A 17,412-nucleotide genomic window follows, 5' to 3' on the forward strand; every position below is an offset into this window, starting at 1 on the left:
GTAGAAACATAATTACCTATTGAAAATTTAATATGGACTTAATCTATAAATATGCAATTTTAACTTTCTAAAATTGATGCTTTAGCTATTATTTCTCAAATTTAAAAGCTATTCAGCTTCCCAGCATCTGGGGCCTTGGAAAACATTTCCATTTTATTATACATTGAAAATGCTTGGTAATCACATGATTGGCAAAATGTCAGAGTAGTTATTTCCTGCAAATTTCTATGACCAAAAGACCTCAGAAATAGAAATTATGTGCCAGATATGGAGTGACTAAAGCTAAGTCCACAAGATAATGAGATAGTAACACTACACAGGGTAAAAATTTAGGGGGAAAAAACCACTATGAAATAACATTGGAAAACTTAAATATATAGCACTTTCATTTAGCATAATCACTCTTCAACTCATGCCATATGCTGGATACAACCAGCACAAACTGTCTCATGATCTTGTCCCTCTATAGCAGTGACTCAGTCTGAACCTCCAATCCCCACATCCCATAAGATACTGATTCTACCCAGACAAAGGAAAAGGAGAGCAAGTTAAAGGGAAAGGAAGCTTAGCATGGTTGATGTGAACATCACGGAGCCATTTATATTCAGAGAATTTCTGTGTCCAAGGAAAAAGGGACTGAAAACCCAACTCTGGACTTCCTTACTCTCAATTGTAAAAAGGGAATCTGTGTAGTAGCAGAAGGGACAGAGGCCAAAAGACCAAAAGTCCAAGGGAGAAAACCTGAACATAAACCTAGCTTACTGAGAGATAAACTAGCAAAATGACTCATAAAAAGAAAAGAAAGTTGAGTCAAAAACTCAAACAGAACAAAATGAACAAATATTATACTATGAAGGAAAATGAATCCAACCAAATTCCCTATTGAACAAGAAAATTCTGTGGACTGTCCAGGGATCATGGAGCCATAGCCAAAATTTCTAGAGTGACTAAAAGGAAAAGTTAAGCTTTTAAAAAAATTAAGGAGAAATAAAGTAAAAAATCATAGCTCTCAGGGTCAAATTAAATTAAACAAATTGATGTGAAACTTAGATTTGACAATGGAAATCTCTCTGAAGAAGACTAAAGGATAGCTTTGGAACATGAAAACCAAGATCACAATTTGATAAAAGAGAACACAAGGGAATGACTTTGAAGCAACCCTTGAACTATATACAGACCAAAGTAATTTGATTAGAAGACAGAATGTGCAGATAATTTAAGAATCAGTTTTTCTAGCTGATTATGAAAAATCAAAAAATCATATGACTATGTGGCAGAAAAATCATATCTCCCAAAACATTTGAATACAGATAACAAAGAATGGCTCAATTGAGAAGGAAGTATAGTATAAGGGAAAGAACTCTACCTCTGAATTCAGAGGACTTGAGTTCAAATGCCACCTCTGAGGACTCTTGCCTCTAAGATCTTGGGCAAGTCTTGGACCATTGTTTTCTAAACTGTGGAAAGGAAACAAGCATTTATTAAGCACCTACTATATGCCAGGCACTACACACAGGGCTTTACCAATACGATCTTGTTTGATGCTCACAACAGCCCTGGGAAAGAGGTGGACATTTGGTCTCTGGACTCTCTTCTAGCTAGAACTATGATCCTTTGAATTCTCTACATTACCACAGAAACACTTCAAATCAAGTAGTCATTAAATTTTATAATGTTCTTACAAACCACAATTTTAGCAGCTCAGAGACCTTCAACTATGAAGATCAAAAAGAATAATCTAAGATTGCTCAACAATCACAAGAAACTAATTGGCTTTCAACATTTACTGAGTGCCATCCTTATGACAGGAATTGTCCTATTACCTAGGGATATAAAAACAAGAAGAGACTTTGCCTTCAAGGAGCTGACATTCTATCATGAGAAATACGTGCACATATAAACAGATACAAGTTTTTCTGGATATAGTCTGTGGCTTAACCAGAATAAGGATCTGCCACTGAGGAAATTCCTTAAACCAACTCAGATTCCCTCCATTACTGACAGCTTTAGAGAGATGTCTTTTGTTTATGCTGAGTTTCCTTTAAATATTATTCTAGTCCCTGACATATATGTGATCTAAAAGTAAAGACAAGGTCATTTTGGGAAGGGTGCCGTGTGCAATTACTGGGATCAAGAAGGACCTCCTTCACAAAATGGAACTTGAAGTAACTTTGAAGGAAGCCAGGGAGAGAGGTGGAGTTGAAGAAGGAGTCTATTTTCCTTCTTCCCAGGAAGAAGCCATTGTCAAGATATGGAACTAGATGATTGAGCGTTCTATGTGATGGACAAGAAATAAGCCAGTATATCCAGAAGTGAATATAGATTTAGAGTCAGCTGAAACGGGTTCACAAGAGATGATTATTAAATTTTCAATGTAAGCATTCACACCTGGGAAATCAGCAGATACTAAAAATTAGATTTAATTTATTGCTTTGTTGATTGTCCAGACTTAAGAAAGTGATGGCTAAGATGTTAATAATGTAGATTAAACCTAAAAAGCATGTCTTATGAATGTTTTTAAATAGTTTTTTTTTTAACTTGGCAGTATACTTCTGAGTATAACTAAATCACAGCATAAGAGAAAAGGAATAATGTTAAATAACTCTGGAAGGATTAAATCAAGTTGTAGCCAGATCCTAGAGGCAAAGTAGGCCCCTGGGTCTTACTGTGATTAGAGTGATATGGTCAAGTTTGTGCTTTAAGAACCTCAGTTGTATATCTGAAGGACGAATTAGAAAAGGGAAAGTTTGGAGAGAAAGAAAAGAAGGAAGGAAGGAAGAAAGGAAGGAAGGAGGAAGGAAGGAAGGAAGGAAGGAAGGAAGGAAGGAAAGAAGGAAGGAAGGAAGGAAGGAAGGAAGGAAGGAAGAAGGAAGGAAGGAAGGAAAGAAGGAAGGAAGGAAGGAAGGAAAGAAGAAGGAAGGAAGGAAGGAAGGAAGGAAGGAAGGAAGGAAGGAAGAAGGAAGGAAGGAAAGAAGGAAGGAAGGAAGGAAGGAAAAGGAAGGAAGGAAGGAAGGAGGAAGGAAGGAAGGAAGGAAGAAGGAAGGAAGAAGGAAGGAAAGAAGGAAGAAGGAAGGAAGGAAAGAAGGAAGGAAGGAAGGAAGGAAGGAAGGAAGGAAGGAAGGAAGGAAAGAAGGAAGGAAGGAAGGAAGGAAGGAAGGAAGGAAGGAAGGAAGGAAGGAAGGAAGGAAGGAAGGAAGGAAAGAAGGAAGGAAGGAAGGAAGGTTTGGACCAAAATCTTATACCATAAACCACCATATGTTCCAAATATAAAGTTAATTTAAATGTAAGTGATCACATCACTTTGAAAAATTGGAAGAAGATAGGAAGTATCTTTCAAAACTATTCTTGCTAGAGAAAGAGTTTTTAACCAAACAAGGGATAAAGTAGAGCCAAAGGGAAAAAAAAGATCATTTCAATTACATGAAATTGAAAAACTTCTGCATCAACAAAATCAAAGCTGCTAAGAAAGGATAAAAATTATATAGTAAATATCTTTGATAAGGGCATGGTGTACAAGATATGTAGGTAAGTATTTATATTTTTGTGATTGAGGCCTTTTCCAATGGATAAATGATCAAAGGAAATGAACAAATATTTTCTCTCTCCAAAAAATGGTAAATTATTAACAGGCATATGAAAGATTAATCCAAGTCACTAATAATCAAAGGAATGCAAATCAAAACAATTCTGTGATTTCAAACAAATCAGCAAAGATGATAAAATATGGAAACACTCAGATTGGAGGAAAGAAAGACAAAATCACACATGTTATTAACAAAGCTATATATTGGAGAGAGGAAGGAGGGAGATTCCAAAAAGCAATGCAGAATAGGCTTTTTTTAAAGCAACTACATTTAATCAAATATCTCATATACTAAAGACAGAAAAAAATATCCCAAAAATATCAAAATATTCAGAGCAGTATCTTTTACTATAGCATAGAATTGAAAACAAAATGGGTTGGGAAATAACTAAATAACTGTGATACATGAATGGAAATGAAAAAAATTGCTATACTATGAAAAATAACAAATGTAAAGTAAACAGAATCATGGGAAGTACTGGAAATGTACTGATGATACAGAATGGTGTAAATAGAAACAGAAAAAGAGTATACACAATGACTATAACCTTCTACTCGATATGGGCAGCTAGCTTGCACAGTGGATAAAGCACTGGCTGGATTGGAAATTAAGACGATTCATCATGAATTCAAATCTGTCCTCAGACACTTAACTATGTGACTCTGAGCAAATCACTCAACCCTATTTGCCTCAGTTCCCATCGGTAAAATGAGCTGGAAAAAGAAATGGCAAACCACTTTAGTATCTTTGCAAAGAGAACCTCAAATGGGGTTGGACATAACTGAATAATAACTCAACAACAATGCTGTGTAATTAAAATTGATTTTAAATCCTGAAAAGAGTAGACAAAATGTACTTCCCTCTTTTCATTACAGAGGAGGATGTCTACAGATGATGGAATGTTGTGTATTCCATAAGATGTAGTCATTATTGTTACAAAACTGATTTTTTTTCTTTTTCTTTTAATCTTTCTTACAATGGAAGACTTGTAAGAAGTGTAAAACTAAGAAATGTGTTCAAAAATTAATTTGCTGTAAAAACTAGAGACATTTTTAATGAAAAAAAGAAAAATCAAAAATATTCGGTTATCTAATTTTCCCAAAGTTCTATATAAGGCCTGTTCTGTTTTATAATCATCACAGTTAATTAAAGGTGAGTACTTTAACCCTACACTTGGAGTCTTTTATTTCTAATTCCCATTCTGCTATAAGGAAATGCTAAGGATTAACTAGATTTTTAAAAACATTTTTAACTTCTCATAAAAAAGGAACTGAGTCACTCCTATTGCTTATTTAGGAAACATCACTCAGATTTTCAAACTCTTTTATCCCACCTAGCACCAAGAGATTCACTGGGATAATAGGTAGGACCTTTTATGATCTCTCCCTCATGCCGCCTCTCACTTCCCAACCCTGATTCCTTGAATTCAGTCATTTCTCAAACACCCCCATAATGGCAAAGGCATGAGCACAGTAATGTAGCTGATTTCTTACACATTCAAATGCTCTACTCCCACACCAACCCTAGTTCTCAATGTCACTTTATGACCCTAGGAACTTGTGTTGAGAGTAAAGAGACCCAGGACAGCAGTCAGAAGAGGTGGATTTGACTCCCTGACTCTCTTATTTATTACTGTATGACCTTGGACAAATAACTCAAGCTCTGAGGAGCCTCAGTTTCCTCATCTGTAAAATGAAGGAGAAATAGATAAATTCTGGAGTCCCTTCCAGTACTAGATCTATGATTTCATGTCCTGTTTTACTTAATTGGTACCTCAAATACATAAGTGCAAACTGTAGTTAATTCTAAGTTAGAAAAATTGAATTACCTCTCTTTTAGTAGGCTCCCTTCTTAGTTGGAAGGGAAAGAGGAAAAAAACAACAAATCAAGTTTTTGTACAATAGGGGGAAATTCTGTATTTTATGGGGTTTTTATTATAGTCAACAGTATTTTGGAAGACAATTTTTACATTTAAAAATCACACATAGATTACTAGATAATGACATAAATAATCCATCCTAAAAGAATTCAAATTGGGCCAAAAGAAAAAACAATCACAGGTTTTATAAGAAATGCAATATATTCAAAAGAACATTAAATTGAATTCTGGTCTCAGCTCTCCTGGAGGCTAAAGAAGTCATTGAATCTAAATCTCAATTTCCTCACCTGTAAAGTAGGAATTAAAATGTGTCTTCCCCAATCTACCTTCCAGGGCTCACAGACTCATAGAATTGGGAAAATGTTTGAGATAACTTCATCTTGTTCAACCTAGACCCAAACAGGAATTCCATCTATAATACTGACAAGTAATCATCTAGCCTTAACTGGAAGACATTCAGTGATAAAGAAACTCACTGCCTCCTGAAGAAGCCCATTACATTTTAGGACAGCTTGGATTACTGGGAAGCTTTTTCCTTCATCAAGCTAAAATCTGCCTCTCTGCAATTTCCACCCACTGCTTCTCATTCTGCTTAATTTCGACAAAACAAAACAACTCTAATTTTCCATGACAGCCCTCCAAATACTTGAATATAGTTATCATTTCTCCTCCTGAGACTCTGCCACTCTGGTCTAAACATCCCCAGTTCCTTGTTTGATATGGTCCTTAGTTCTCTCATCCTAGTTGTTATCTTTTGTGTCATGAAGATCAAAATGAGAAAAGAAAATATGAAAGTATTTTGAAAGCTTCAAAGTACTGCCCAAATGGAAGTCATCATTATTTTCTTCCAATTTTCCTTCTGATTTTCATGAGTAACCAAATTCAAGTGAATTTCCTACTAGAGGTAACTTATGGTCAGTAAAAATACCAGAAAATTGAGAAAAAGGAAAAGTAGAATCCAGTAGTAGAGATGAATGAAGTAAATATAAAATTGAGATCAAATATCATTTTTGCAGCCCAGTGTGTTTTGGAAAGTGCCTGTAAGAGTCGAAAAGACCAGTCAGAATGGTGGCATTTAAGGAATTCCTAAATGCCCCTGACGAATTCTAGTCTCCGGGCTTAGATAAACTACACCCTTGGGCCCTGAAAGAACTGACAGAGGGGAATGCTGAGCTACCATAATGATATGGAAAATGGGAGAAAAACCATGGGATCGGAGAAGAGCAAATGTTATTCCCATAAAAGGGGAATGGGATGGCATCATTCTACTTCTGGCTTTGGTGACAACAGATTGTGAGAGAAGGAACAAGAGAAGAAAGAAATCATGTAGGAGACTTGGAAAGTTTAAACAAGTAAAATACATGGCCATTGGTAGAATTTGGGGAAAAGTAATTTGGCAAAAATTGGGAGAAGTTGAGGAATTTTTGAAGAACACTTCCAGGACCAGATCCTATTCTTGTGGAGACAATTGAAATATACAAACTACAAAACAATATATTTAGACATAACCCAAAATGATTAGCTAACTTGAAAAGCACTTGCTAATGAGTCACTATCAAGAAAACAGGAAATGTCTACCAGAAATCCTCAAGGATCTGTGCATGGCACCAGTCCTGTGTTCTCCAAAATGTTCATCAGTGACTTGGATAAAGGTATAGATGCTCAACAAATTACAGGTTACACAAAACTGGGAGGCATTGTTAACATACTAGATAGTAAAGTGAGGATTCAAAGGGATCATAAATATTATGTTAAGAGTCCTGGGCTGAAACAAATAAAATGAAATTCAATAAGGAAAATGGAAAATCTTCCAGTTGAGTATAAAAATCAACTTTACAAGTACAAGACAGGGAAGACATGGTTAAATAACAGTTTTTTCCTTAAAAAAAAAATGAGGGGTTTTAATGGACTACAACTTATTATGAGTCAGTAATGTGATGTACCAGCCAAAAAAGTTAATGTGTCCTTAGGTTACATTAGGAGAGATTAGCTTCTAAGAATAGCCAAGCCTTGGTAGGTAAGGTTTTGCCTTATTTTGCCTAAAACTTGGTTTCCCAACCATTTCTCAGTTATTACAACCCCCATGCGGCCCGATTCCCAGTCATCATCACCCCTAACTTCATCTAAAAACTTGAGACAATTTTTGGGGATGCCAGGCTCTGAGAGGTGAGTTTTCATCTTTCTTTGTCCAGAACAGTTTTCCATGACATTTCCCAGAGATTTCCAACCATACTGTTTCCTCCCCTTTCCATAACGGACATATATTTTTTTCCAGATCCTATTTATTTATTGTCTTCCCTTATTAGAATGTAAGCTCACCAAGGATGGGTACTATTTTTCTTGCATGTATTTGTAACTCCAATGCTTAGTATAATGCCATCATAAAAGCTTGAAAGAATCTATCTGACAGTTCCAGAGGACTCTGAATATGTCAGGTGTACTTTTGTGTACAATGTGTGCATTGACCAAATGGAGAATGTCCAGAGAAGGGCAATCAAAACAGAGGTTCATGTCTCATAAAGATTAGTTGAAAGGCCTGGGAATGTTTCAACCTAAAGAAGAGAAGACTCAGAGAATCCATTGCATCTGTCTTCAAGTATTTGGAGACCTAGAATATGAAGGAAAAATTAGACTTGCCCTGGTTGGTTCCACAGAGAAAACTGAGGAATCCAGAAGATAAATAACTTCTTTGAACGTACTTTATAACTGAAGTGGTTATATAGCCACCTTAATTGCACATGAATTCAATAAATAAAAATATCTATCCAACAAGTTATCTCACAGCCATGACTAGTTATAGCCTTCTATAAAAACTGAGAATTCATGTGCCAAGAAAACATGCTACAAATCATGTTGGCTTTTCAAAACACTGACTTGCTATTTCTAGGCCATAGTTATTTAATTATTTTAGTAATTATGGACTCACACATATACTTACAAGCCAAAAATAATCTAGTATAACTGACCTGGAAGACAGATCTTCTTCCAGGTAAACTGTATTTAAATTACCAAGGATAAAATAATTTTTAAAAATTCTACAGAGGAAGTCCTTGGCATTATCCAGTGACTGAATGACTGAATGTGCTAGTCTTTGTGTTAAACACAAAATTAGAAGACCTACTCAAAGTACTTTCGGGATTATCATGAGTTGCTTTGGTGAAGAATGGTTTAAGTCATTATGACTATATATATATATAAAATGCTAAGATCCTTCAACACTTCAACAAGATGTTATCTCCCCTAGAGGGGAAAAACAAGATAAAAAACTCAAGGGAGGCATTTAGGACTTGATTATTTGTTTTTTAAATGAACATCAAGGTTAGTTCTAGAGCCTCTGTGTAAACACCATTTGCCAAAGTCCCATTAAAACTCATACTAGAATTTTTCAAGGAGATTAAGAAAAAAAAAATTAAAGTAGGACTCAATGTCACCAAGATCCTTTTCAACTATCAAATTGGATAATTCTGATTCTGTGTCATCTTAGCTTTGCTATATATATCATCCTACTTGTTAATAATACTATACAAAAATTCTGAGTAGTTAGAAATTTGAAAATGTTTAAAGAAAACAATTGGGTTTTGTTTGGTTAGGGTGTTTTAGGTCTTTTAGATGCCCTTTTCTTTAGTCTTCTTCTACTTTGCATTTTAAACCATGTTCAACAATAACTTTCCATCTCAATGGAAGTGATAATTTTGCCATATTACTTCCTCTTCAAATTGATGGATGTCTAAGTTAGAGTGTATTATTTGTCTAATTTCCAAAGTGCCTAAAATAAAAAAAAAAAAAACCTTAAAATATCTAATAAGAAGTATCATTCAAACCAGACTCTTCCAGTGATGGGGACACCCGTTAGACAACATTTTCCAATTGTATTTTCTGTTTCTGAGTCCTTGCAATTGACTTTCAGTTCAATTCACTCCCCTTTTAGTGAGAATGGCCAAGGCCTGAAGGCAAGTCACCTAAGCTTGCAGAGCCAACCCCTTATCTCAGAGGATGAGGTGGAGTTAGATGTTTTCCCGGGTTGCAAAATATGAGCATATTAAGTAACACATTTCCAGCACATACACCTCAAATCTTGGCTGAGTGACAGTTTTGAAAATAAAAATTTTAAAAATCATTTCTCTTTTTTGGAGAGGGCCCCTGGAGATTGAATCTTTCCACTCCAAAACCAACTGTATTCATTACAGCTTAGCACTACCCACTTGTGCTTATGTATGTATTGGAAATTCAAACTGAGGGGTTATTCTTCTAAGTCCCATTTCTAGGTCAGTCTAGAAAACATCAATCTGACATCCCCAAGCCAATTCAGTGGTAGTATATAGGATGCACCTGGCACTTAGGTCCCAATGGAATGAAAAATACAGGTACAATGTGTGCATTATACTGAGTTTATCATCACACCTTTTCCATGCAAAAACTGCACCAGAAGCAAGTAGGTAGTGAAGTATATAGAGCAATAGATTTGGAATTAGACATGCTCGAATTCAAATCCTGCCTCAGACACCTAGCATCTAGCCTCTATTTGCCTCCATTTCCCCAAATGTAACAACAGGATAATATATAGCACCTATTTCTAAGGATCAAATGAGAAAATATTTGTACAGTATCTGGTATGTAGTAGATGCTTAATAAATTATATTTGTACATCTTAAAATACAAAATAAATACTTATTATTCATGATGAAATATTGCATCACAATTATGAGGTTCTCCACAGGACAAAGATAGACCTGACATTTAATTTACAGAATGCAATTAGAAAAATCACTCAGTAGAAAGTTTCTCATCTGATTCCTTTGTAAAGGAATTCCCTTAAACCGATAAGCAAGTTCTTAAGGAAACCACAATAGTTAAAAACATTATTGAAGCAGAGGATGACTCCACTTCTGACTCATTTTATTCTTCGTGAATTTCAGCATTAAAATCCCTCGCTTGGGTTTTTCAGACTCATGGATAAAGTGTCATACCACCCACCATGAGGAGATTTGAAGAAGGTGAACTGAGGACATGGTTTCAAGTCTCAGTTCCTCTCAGTTACAGATGCAGAGTTAAGAAGAGATGATGACCCAACCTTTCTAATACACATGCCCTCCATGGGAACACAAAAAGCTTGTCAAGGGAATTTAGGTAATGTTGTGAGTAACTTTATTATCTTAATAAATATTCCAGAAACTCTAAATAGATTCTCAATCAATGAAGTTACAAAAATTTTAGTGTACCCTTGGAGAATAAAAATTAACTTGTTTTCTTTCTTATACATACATGTAGGATGAGCTTTAGAATTTATTTCCTTTCATGTAGAAGAGGGGGTATGGGGAACTTTACTGTAAAGAGATTGAAAATGGATGGGAAATCTTTAACTAGGCTATTTAGTCCATTTCCTTGACTGCTGGGAAGAACACAACTAACTAACTACCCACTACATTGTAGCCACTGAGCATAGAAGAAGCTAAGATCTTCAAGAGAACTTAAAGGCATGGCAACTTTAATTACCTAAATAAACCACAATCAGGTTAATACAATGCAAAAGGTCCTCTCTAATACTCCCTTACCTACCACCTACAAATTATCTGTTTCCTCCATCCCTAAAAATCCCTAATAAATAAAACAACCAACTGTCCACTGAGTAATAACCAAAGATTATATGCCCAAGAATCTGGAAAAATGTTGATGCCTTTGACAGAAGAGGGACAGTAGATAGAGACATGTGTTTCAGGAAGAAAAGATAGAGAGCTCAATTTAAGACGTGTTAAGTTTTTGATGTCTCCGAGACGTAGTTTGAAATGGCTAACAGGCATCTAATAGTGCAGAACTGAAGCTCTGGAGATAGATTCGTGTGGTTTATGTGTATATTGAATATATATCTACATACGTATTATAATTTCAGAGTATTGAGTTTCATTGTTATTCTTTATACTGATATAGTTGATATAGAAACTGAATACTGTGCTCTGTCTAGAAAACACATGGGAACTGAAGGAGGTTCCCAAAAGAAAAAAGAGGAGAGAACTTTGGAGAACATGCATAGGGATAGGATATGGATGATAGCCAGACAAGAAGATAGATAAGTGATCGTACATATAGGAAAACCAGCTGAAATGAGCAGAAACAGAAAAACAACATCTAGGATTCATTGGAAAGTAAGGGCGATATAGACATATATAAGAATCTTTTTAAACCGCCATAGTTAAAAGCAAAATGACTTCTTATATGTGGTGTCAGATATGGTTATTTTTTTCAGTCATTTTTGCCTAACCACTTTGATTTGTTACAAGAAAAGATCCATCACTGAGCAAGGGGAGTGATCAGGAAATGACTGTAATAGGAAAACAAATGCAAAAGGAATCAGAACATTTCTAATCAAGAGTTACGGCATAAATTAAGGTTTTAGTTCCTCATTCCTGGGGTTGGAAAATAAATCCTTTCCATCAAGTGTGGAGCATGGGAAAAAGTACTGAATTTGAGACTCAATAGAGAACTGAGTTCAAATTCTCATTCTGAAACTTACTACTTGTAAGGTCATGAGAAAGTCTTTTCATTTCTCTAACTTCTTCACTTGTTAAAAAAAAATTGGGGATGACAATACCTTTAGAGTCACCCAATTATAATTAAAATATAAGTGGCTATTATTTTCAATTCCCCCATACTCATTTCCTGAGTTACTTTGTACCAGCCAAGTGCCTCTCCCTCCAGAACCAGCTCAGGCCAAGCGTGACCTCACCCTCAGTCCCAAAAGTTCTCATGGCATCTCAATAGCTGGGAGGTCTCCATAGAGTGGATGAATCATAATCAGTGGTATCACAAGGTTCTTACCATGATGACAAGTATCAGGAAACCAATTATATTCTGGAGGCCCTTCCATCAATTTGCCCAAACTGACCAATCCCTAAGTTCATATAAAGATCCTAATACAACATTAGTCAAATGTGAATGCTAATTATAAAAAATCAAAAGTGATTTGAAATCACTTGCTTACATATAAAAATTATAGATATGAGGGTGAGACTGAGACAGACTCATTATAAGACTCAATTTCATCAGAATGGGGAACTCTAGATTTATAAATTCTTTCTATAGCTAGGAAATTCATCTATAACATGGAGTTCTCAAGGAGTGCCTTGGCACTAAGAGAGATTCAATAATTTGCCCATGGTCACAGAGTCAAGATGCCATTATATGCCAGAGATGAGACTTACATCCATCTTTTCTTGACTCCAGAGTTGCTACTCTATTTATTCCCCATAAATTATTATTATCATCATCATGATCAGAGCTAGTAATTATATGGAACTTTAAGGTTTATAAAGTACCTTACAAATACCTCATTTTATCTTCACCACCACCCTGGGAGATAGACATGGTATGATATAACAGGCTATGACATAATATGATATCATACAATGCAGTATAAAATAACATAACAATATAAAATAGCATAATATAAAAAGAAGGAAAGAAATATTCATTAACGTGCTAGGCACGGGATCATAAATATTATCTCGTTTGATCCTCACAACAACCCTGAGAGGTAGATACTATTACTATTCTCTATTTGTAGATGGGGAAACTAAAGTAGATAAAGGCTAACTCACTTGGCAAGAGTTAAATAGCTAGGAACTATCTAAGGGAAAGTTTGAATTCTTCCTGACCTTCCAGTGCTCTGTCCACTGCTCCATCTAAAGCTGCATCAAATCTACTGAATTTACAAATACACTCATAACTAACTTCATTAATTGCCTTATTTCATACTTTAAAAGTCTAAGTGAATGTTTATGTTCCTTTCATTTATGTTGTTATCTTAATTTCAGGGGAAATTCCCCCTGAAAATCAAGGGAAATATTTCAGGAAATCCATTTCTCAGTCAAAGCCTGAAGAAAGGCCATGTCCAACATCCTATTACAGGCTACTATCAACCACTGCAGACCTTACAAAACCAAGAATATGATTTGCATCTCCTGTGAACTGAGCCAAAACAGCCTTCTCAAGGAAAAAGGAAAAAAAAAAAAAAAAAGGCCGTTACAGCCTATTCTCAGAACTTTCTCAGCTCATTCCCATAGAGACCTACCTTCATTGTCCTAAAGAAAAAGCAAGATGCTCAGGGAACCCTGTTAGACTTTATATATATATGTGTTCTACCTGTTAATATTTTTTTTCCCTTTGACATTTTGACAGCAATACAATCATTATAATGGAGATTTAATATGACATGGTACAAAAGTCTAAGGATTTTGCTTTTACAACTTTAAAAATGTTCCCACAGTCACAGAGTTAAAGGACAGGGAACTCAGAAAACACTATCAAAGCAAAAAGACCATATAGGAAATCCTTTTTCCCTAAACAGACTCAGAAACATAAACGGGGAAGAATGGAGAGACGTAAGAAGAAGGAAAAGAATCCATGGCAGGATGAAGTGCTCCCTATATGTCCAAATGGAACTTTCCAGGGAGCATGAGCAATAACATGGATAACAACATGATTCAACATACTTCTAGGCAGTCCTAAACACCTAGGAGAGCCCCTTTTTCCCAGGATCTATTGTTAGATCTACAACAGGTCTTAATCTCAGATCCATTTATTATTTTTTTAATATTTTAATAACTATTTTAATAGAATGTTTTCTTTGTAATCCTCTTTTATTTTGTTTTAAGCATTTGAAAACATTCTTCTGAGAAGGGGTCAATAGGTTTCACCAGCCTACCTAAGGATCCCTGAAACAGAAGAGGTTAAGAACTCCTGATCTAGAATAAAACATTGTTCCAGACCATGCTAACATAGCACCCCTTCTTATCTGACATCCTAACCTTCAGGCTGCTATGGACACTATTTGCTTAATTTTGTTTTGTTGTACCTGACCTGTAATTTTATTGCCATAGGAGTTCCCAAAGAGGAAATTCTTTCTGACATAGGTCTTCACTTTTTCTACAACTTGGAAAACAGAGGTGCCTGGGGAAGGGAGAGATTAAATAATTTGCCTGGTATCTCCAGCCAGTAAATGACAGGAGATAGATTTGAACTCGGGTCTTCTTGACTCCAAACCAGCTCTTTCTCCCTATTCCATGTTGCTTCTCACCATTTAATAATTTTGTCATTTTCATAACAACCTATTTCATCTTTTAACAATTATATAATAATATAATATATAGCATAATATAATATATATAGTATATATAATAATATACTAATTAAGTCTTGAAGCGCTCCTATCAAGTAAACAGCCATCTATCCATTTTGTTCGTGAGTAGAGACAAAATTAGACAAAAATCATATCAAAAAAAAATTTTTTTTAACTAAGTTAAAGCTTGGTTAAAGCAAAAGTCTTTTTGGTCCATAAAGACAGTTTTAGTAAGGAAGGTTCCTGGAGAGTCAGCAAAACTTCTTCCCTTTTCACTGAGAGACTCAAGTCCATTTTTTCCCACCATGACCCTGCCCCAATTCCCATTCTTAATTCCCTGGTCAGAAACCCATTTTGTCAACAATGTTTACATCACTCTGGTATCAGTCTCCCTTTGTAACATCTGCTTGTCTACACTGTAACATACAAGAGAGAATATTTATTAGTAAGCACTGCCAAGTACATTTATATAAAGCCAGCAGTTCCTTTGAATTAGTCACTTACTGGTGACTGGTTAATATTATCACACCAACTAATTTATTTTTAAGAGAACATCTAACACTGGTACCTGCTTCAAAATCAGATTTCCACATTCCTCAATTTAGCATTAGAAAGGGCTTTAGAGATCACCTAGGAAAAGATAACATCACCTTGGCCAAGGTTCTGACCTTAGAATGAAGATTTAAATCTATCTAATCTCTGTCTCTCTCTGTCTCTCTCTCTTTTTCTTTCTCTCTCTCTCTCTCTCTCTCTCTCTCTCTCTCTCTCTCTCTCTCTCTCTCTCTCTCTCTCTCCCCCCTCTTTTCTCCCTCCCTCCCTCCCTTCCTCTCTCTCTTTCTGTCTCTGTCTCTCTCTGTCTCTCTGTCTCTCTCTCTCTTCTCTCTCTCTCTCTCTCTCTCTTTCATACACACACACACCCCCCCAATACGAATGATTCTCTAGGGGAAAGCTTTGGTTTCTAACTTCAAAGATCCAGCTGTACTGGGTGTGAGAATGTCCAGACAGAAATAAATAGGGAGAGAGATGTCCGAGCCCCCACCGGCAGCACTCACCTTCGACTTCTTCTTCATCGCACACGTGTTTCAGGAAAGAAGCCCCTCTGTCCAGGACGGCTTCATCCTCCATCCTATAGTAATAAAAAAGAAAAAACGAGTGTTCAGATCTCTCCTGGAGGGAGCCACTCGAAGCAGCCCAGCTTCGGGGCAGGTTGATCTGCTGCGTGCTCCCGTTCATGTCAGCAGGCCACTCTCCTCTCGCTCTTACAACTCCGTTGTAGCTTCTTTGGAGCAGTGTTTAGGATTACACCGGTCCCACATAGCTCGAATTCTAGAATTAGCAAGTGGAGGAAGGGTAATCACCGAGCGGCAGAGGATTCCCCCTCCCCACCCCCAGCACTCGGTGCCTTTGCAGAAAGCAGACAAGAAACTAGAGAGGAGAGGAAGTTTGGTGTGTCTGCGGAACAGAGCGCCGAGCGTTTGTGGAAATCCAGCATCGGCGAGCAGCTCGGATGATACCTGCTGCAGAAAATGTATACACTCACACACACCCCCTGTGCACACCCACCCACAGGCAGAGAGACAGAGAGAGAGAGAGAGAGAGAGAGAGAGAGAGAGAGAGAGAGAGAGAAGGAGAGACAGAGAGACAGAGACAGAGATAAACAGAGACAGAGACAGAGACGGAGACAGAGAGAGAAAGAGAGAGAGACACAGAGAGAGAGAGACAGAGAGAGAGGGAGAGAGATAGAGAGAGAGACAGACAAAGAGAGACAGAGAGATAAGGAGAGACAAACAACGAGAGAGACAAAGAAACAAAGACACAGAAACCAAGGCAGTGAGACAGAGAGAGACACACAGGGAGAGAGAGAAATAAAGAGACAGAGAGACAGCAATGAAGAAAGACAAACACAGAGACAGAGAGACCAAGAGACCAAGAAAAACAAAGAGAGAGACAGAAACAGAGAGAGAGGGAGACAGAGAGACAGAGACAGAGACAGAGAAAGAGAGAGACAGAGAGAGAGAGAGAGATCCTCTAGTACACAGTGGGAGCCTAGCCTTCAGCCAGCCTCTTAATACCAGCAAAACATATGCTTCTGTCAAGTGGCAAGCTTTGAGTCACATGTCGGCCTTACAGAGGACTGATATCTAAAGCTTAAGCTGGGACCCAGCTCCAACAACAGTCAAGCCATCCTAGGGTCACTTAGACATGTCACTCATTCATTGATTTTCTTCCATCTTCTCACTTCAGGGTTTCCCCATGCTGGTCCTTTAACTGCCCTACACAGGAGCTGGGATTCGTTATTTTAGAACTATATTCTGCTGCCCTCCTGTCATGTTACATAACAGGATCTACTCTGCATTTTCACATGCTAAATAAGACCTCATGAGCCTTCCAAGTCTTGACAGCATTTTTAGGCCAACCGTTGCCAAGCACATTTCCAAGTTTACAATACGAATTAAGATTTATTTTCATACTAGGAGCCTCCTTTTTTTAATTGTATAAACTTTATTAGGGAGAATTCCATGAACTCCATTTATAGTGAAGTTAGGAGAAAATCCCTCATGAGTTCTGCAGGGCCCAAAGAAAGGATTTTAGAGAGTACCATCAAACCCATTGAGTTGTTCTTAGACTTATAACGGTAGCTACTGTTATACAGAAATTTGTTAAAATCAATTCACCATCAAGCATTTATTAATTTCTTACTAAATGACAGGTACTGTGCTAAGTGCGGCAAATACAAAGAAAGGCCAAATCATTCTACTCTCTGCTCTAAAGGAGTTTACACAGAAAAGGAAAAGACAGCATATAAACAAAATAGGAACATACAAGATAACATATGT

At 36.6% G+C, this 17,412-nt stretch overlaps 1 protein-coding gene across 1 annotated transcript in view; it reads right to left on the bottom strand.

Annotated features, from left to right (window-relative positions):
• The window catches only part of SLC4A4 (solute carrier family 4 member 4), a 350,270-nt gene extending 334,211 nt beyond the window's left edge, over positions 1-16,059 (bottom strand). The window contains 1 exon segment of the mRNA XM_051964746.1: positions 15,628-16,059. Within this exon segment, the coding sequence (XP_051820706.1) occupies positions 15,628-15,808 (181 nt within the window). The 5' untranslated portion in view covers positions 15,809-16,059.
• Positions 16,060-17,412: the final 1,353 nt, after the last annotated feature.

The sequence above is a fragment of the Antechinus flavipes genome, chromosome 6, assembly GCF_016432865.1.
Source record: "Antechinus flavipes isolate AdamAnt ecotype Samford, QLD, Australia chromosome 6, AdamAnt_v2, whole genome shotgun sequence".
Classification (NCBI taxonomy): domain Eukaryota; kingdom Metazoa; phylum Chordata; class Mammalia; order Dasyuromorphia; family Dasyuridae; genus Antechinus; species Antechinus flavipes.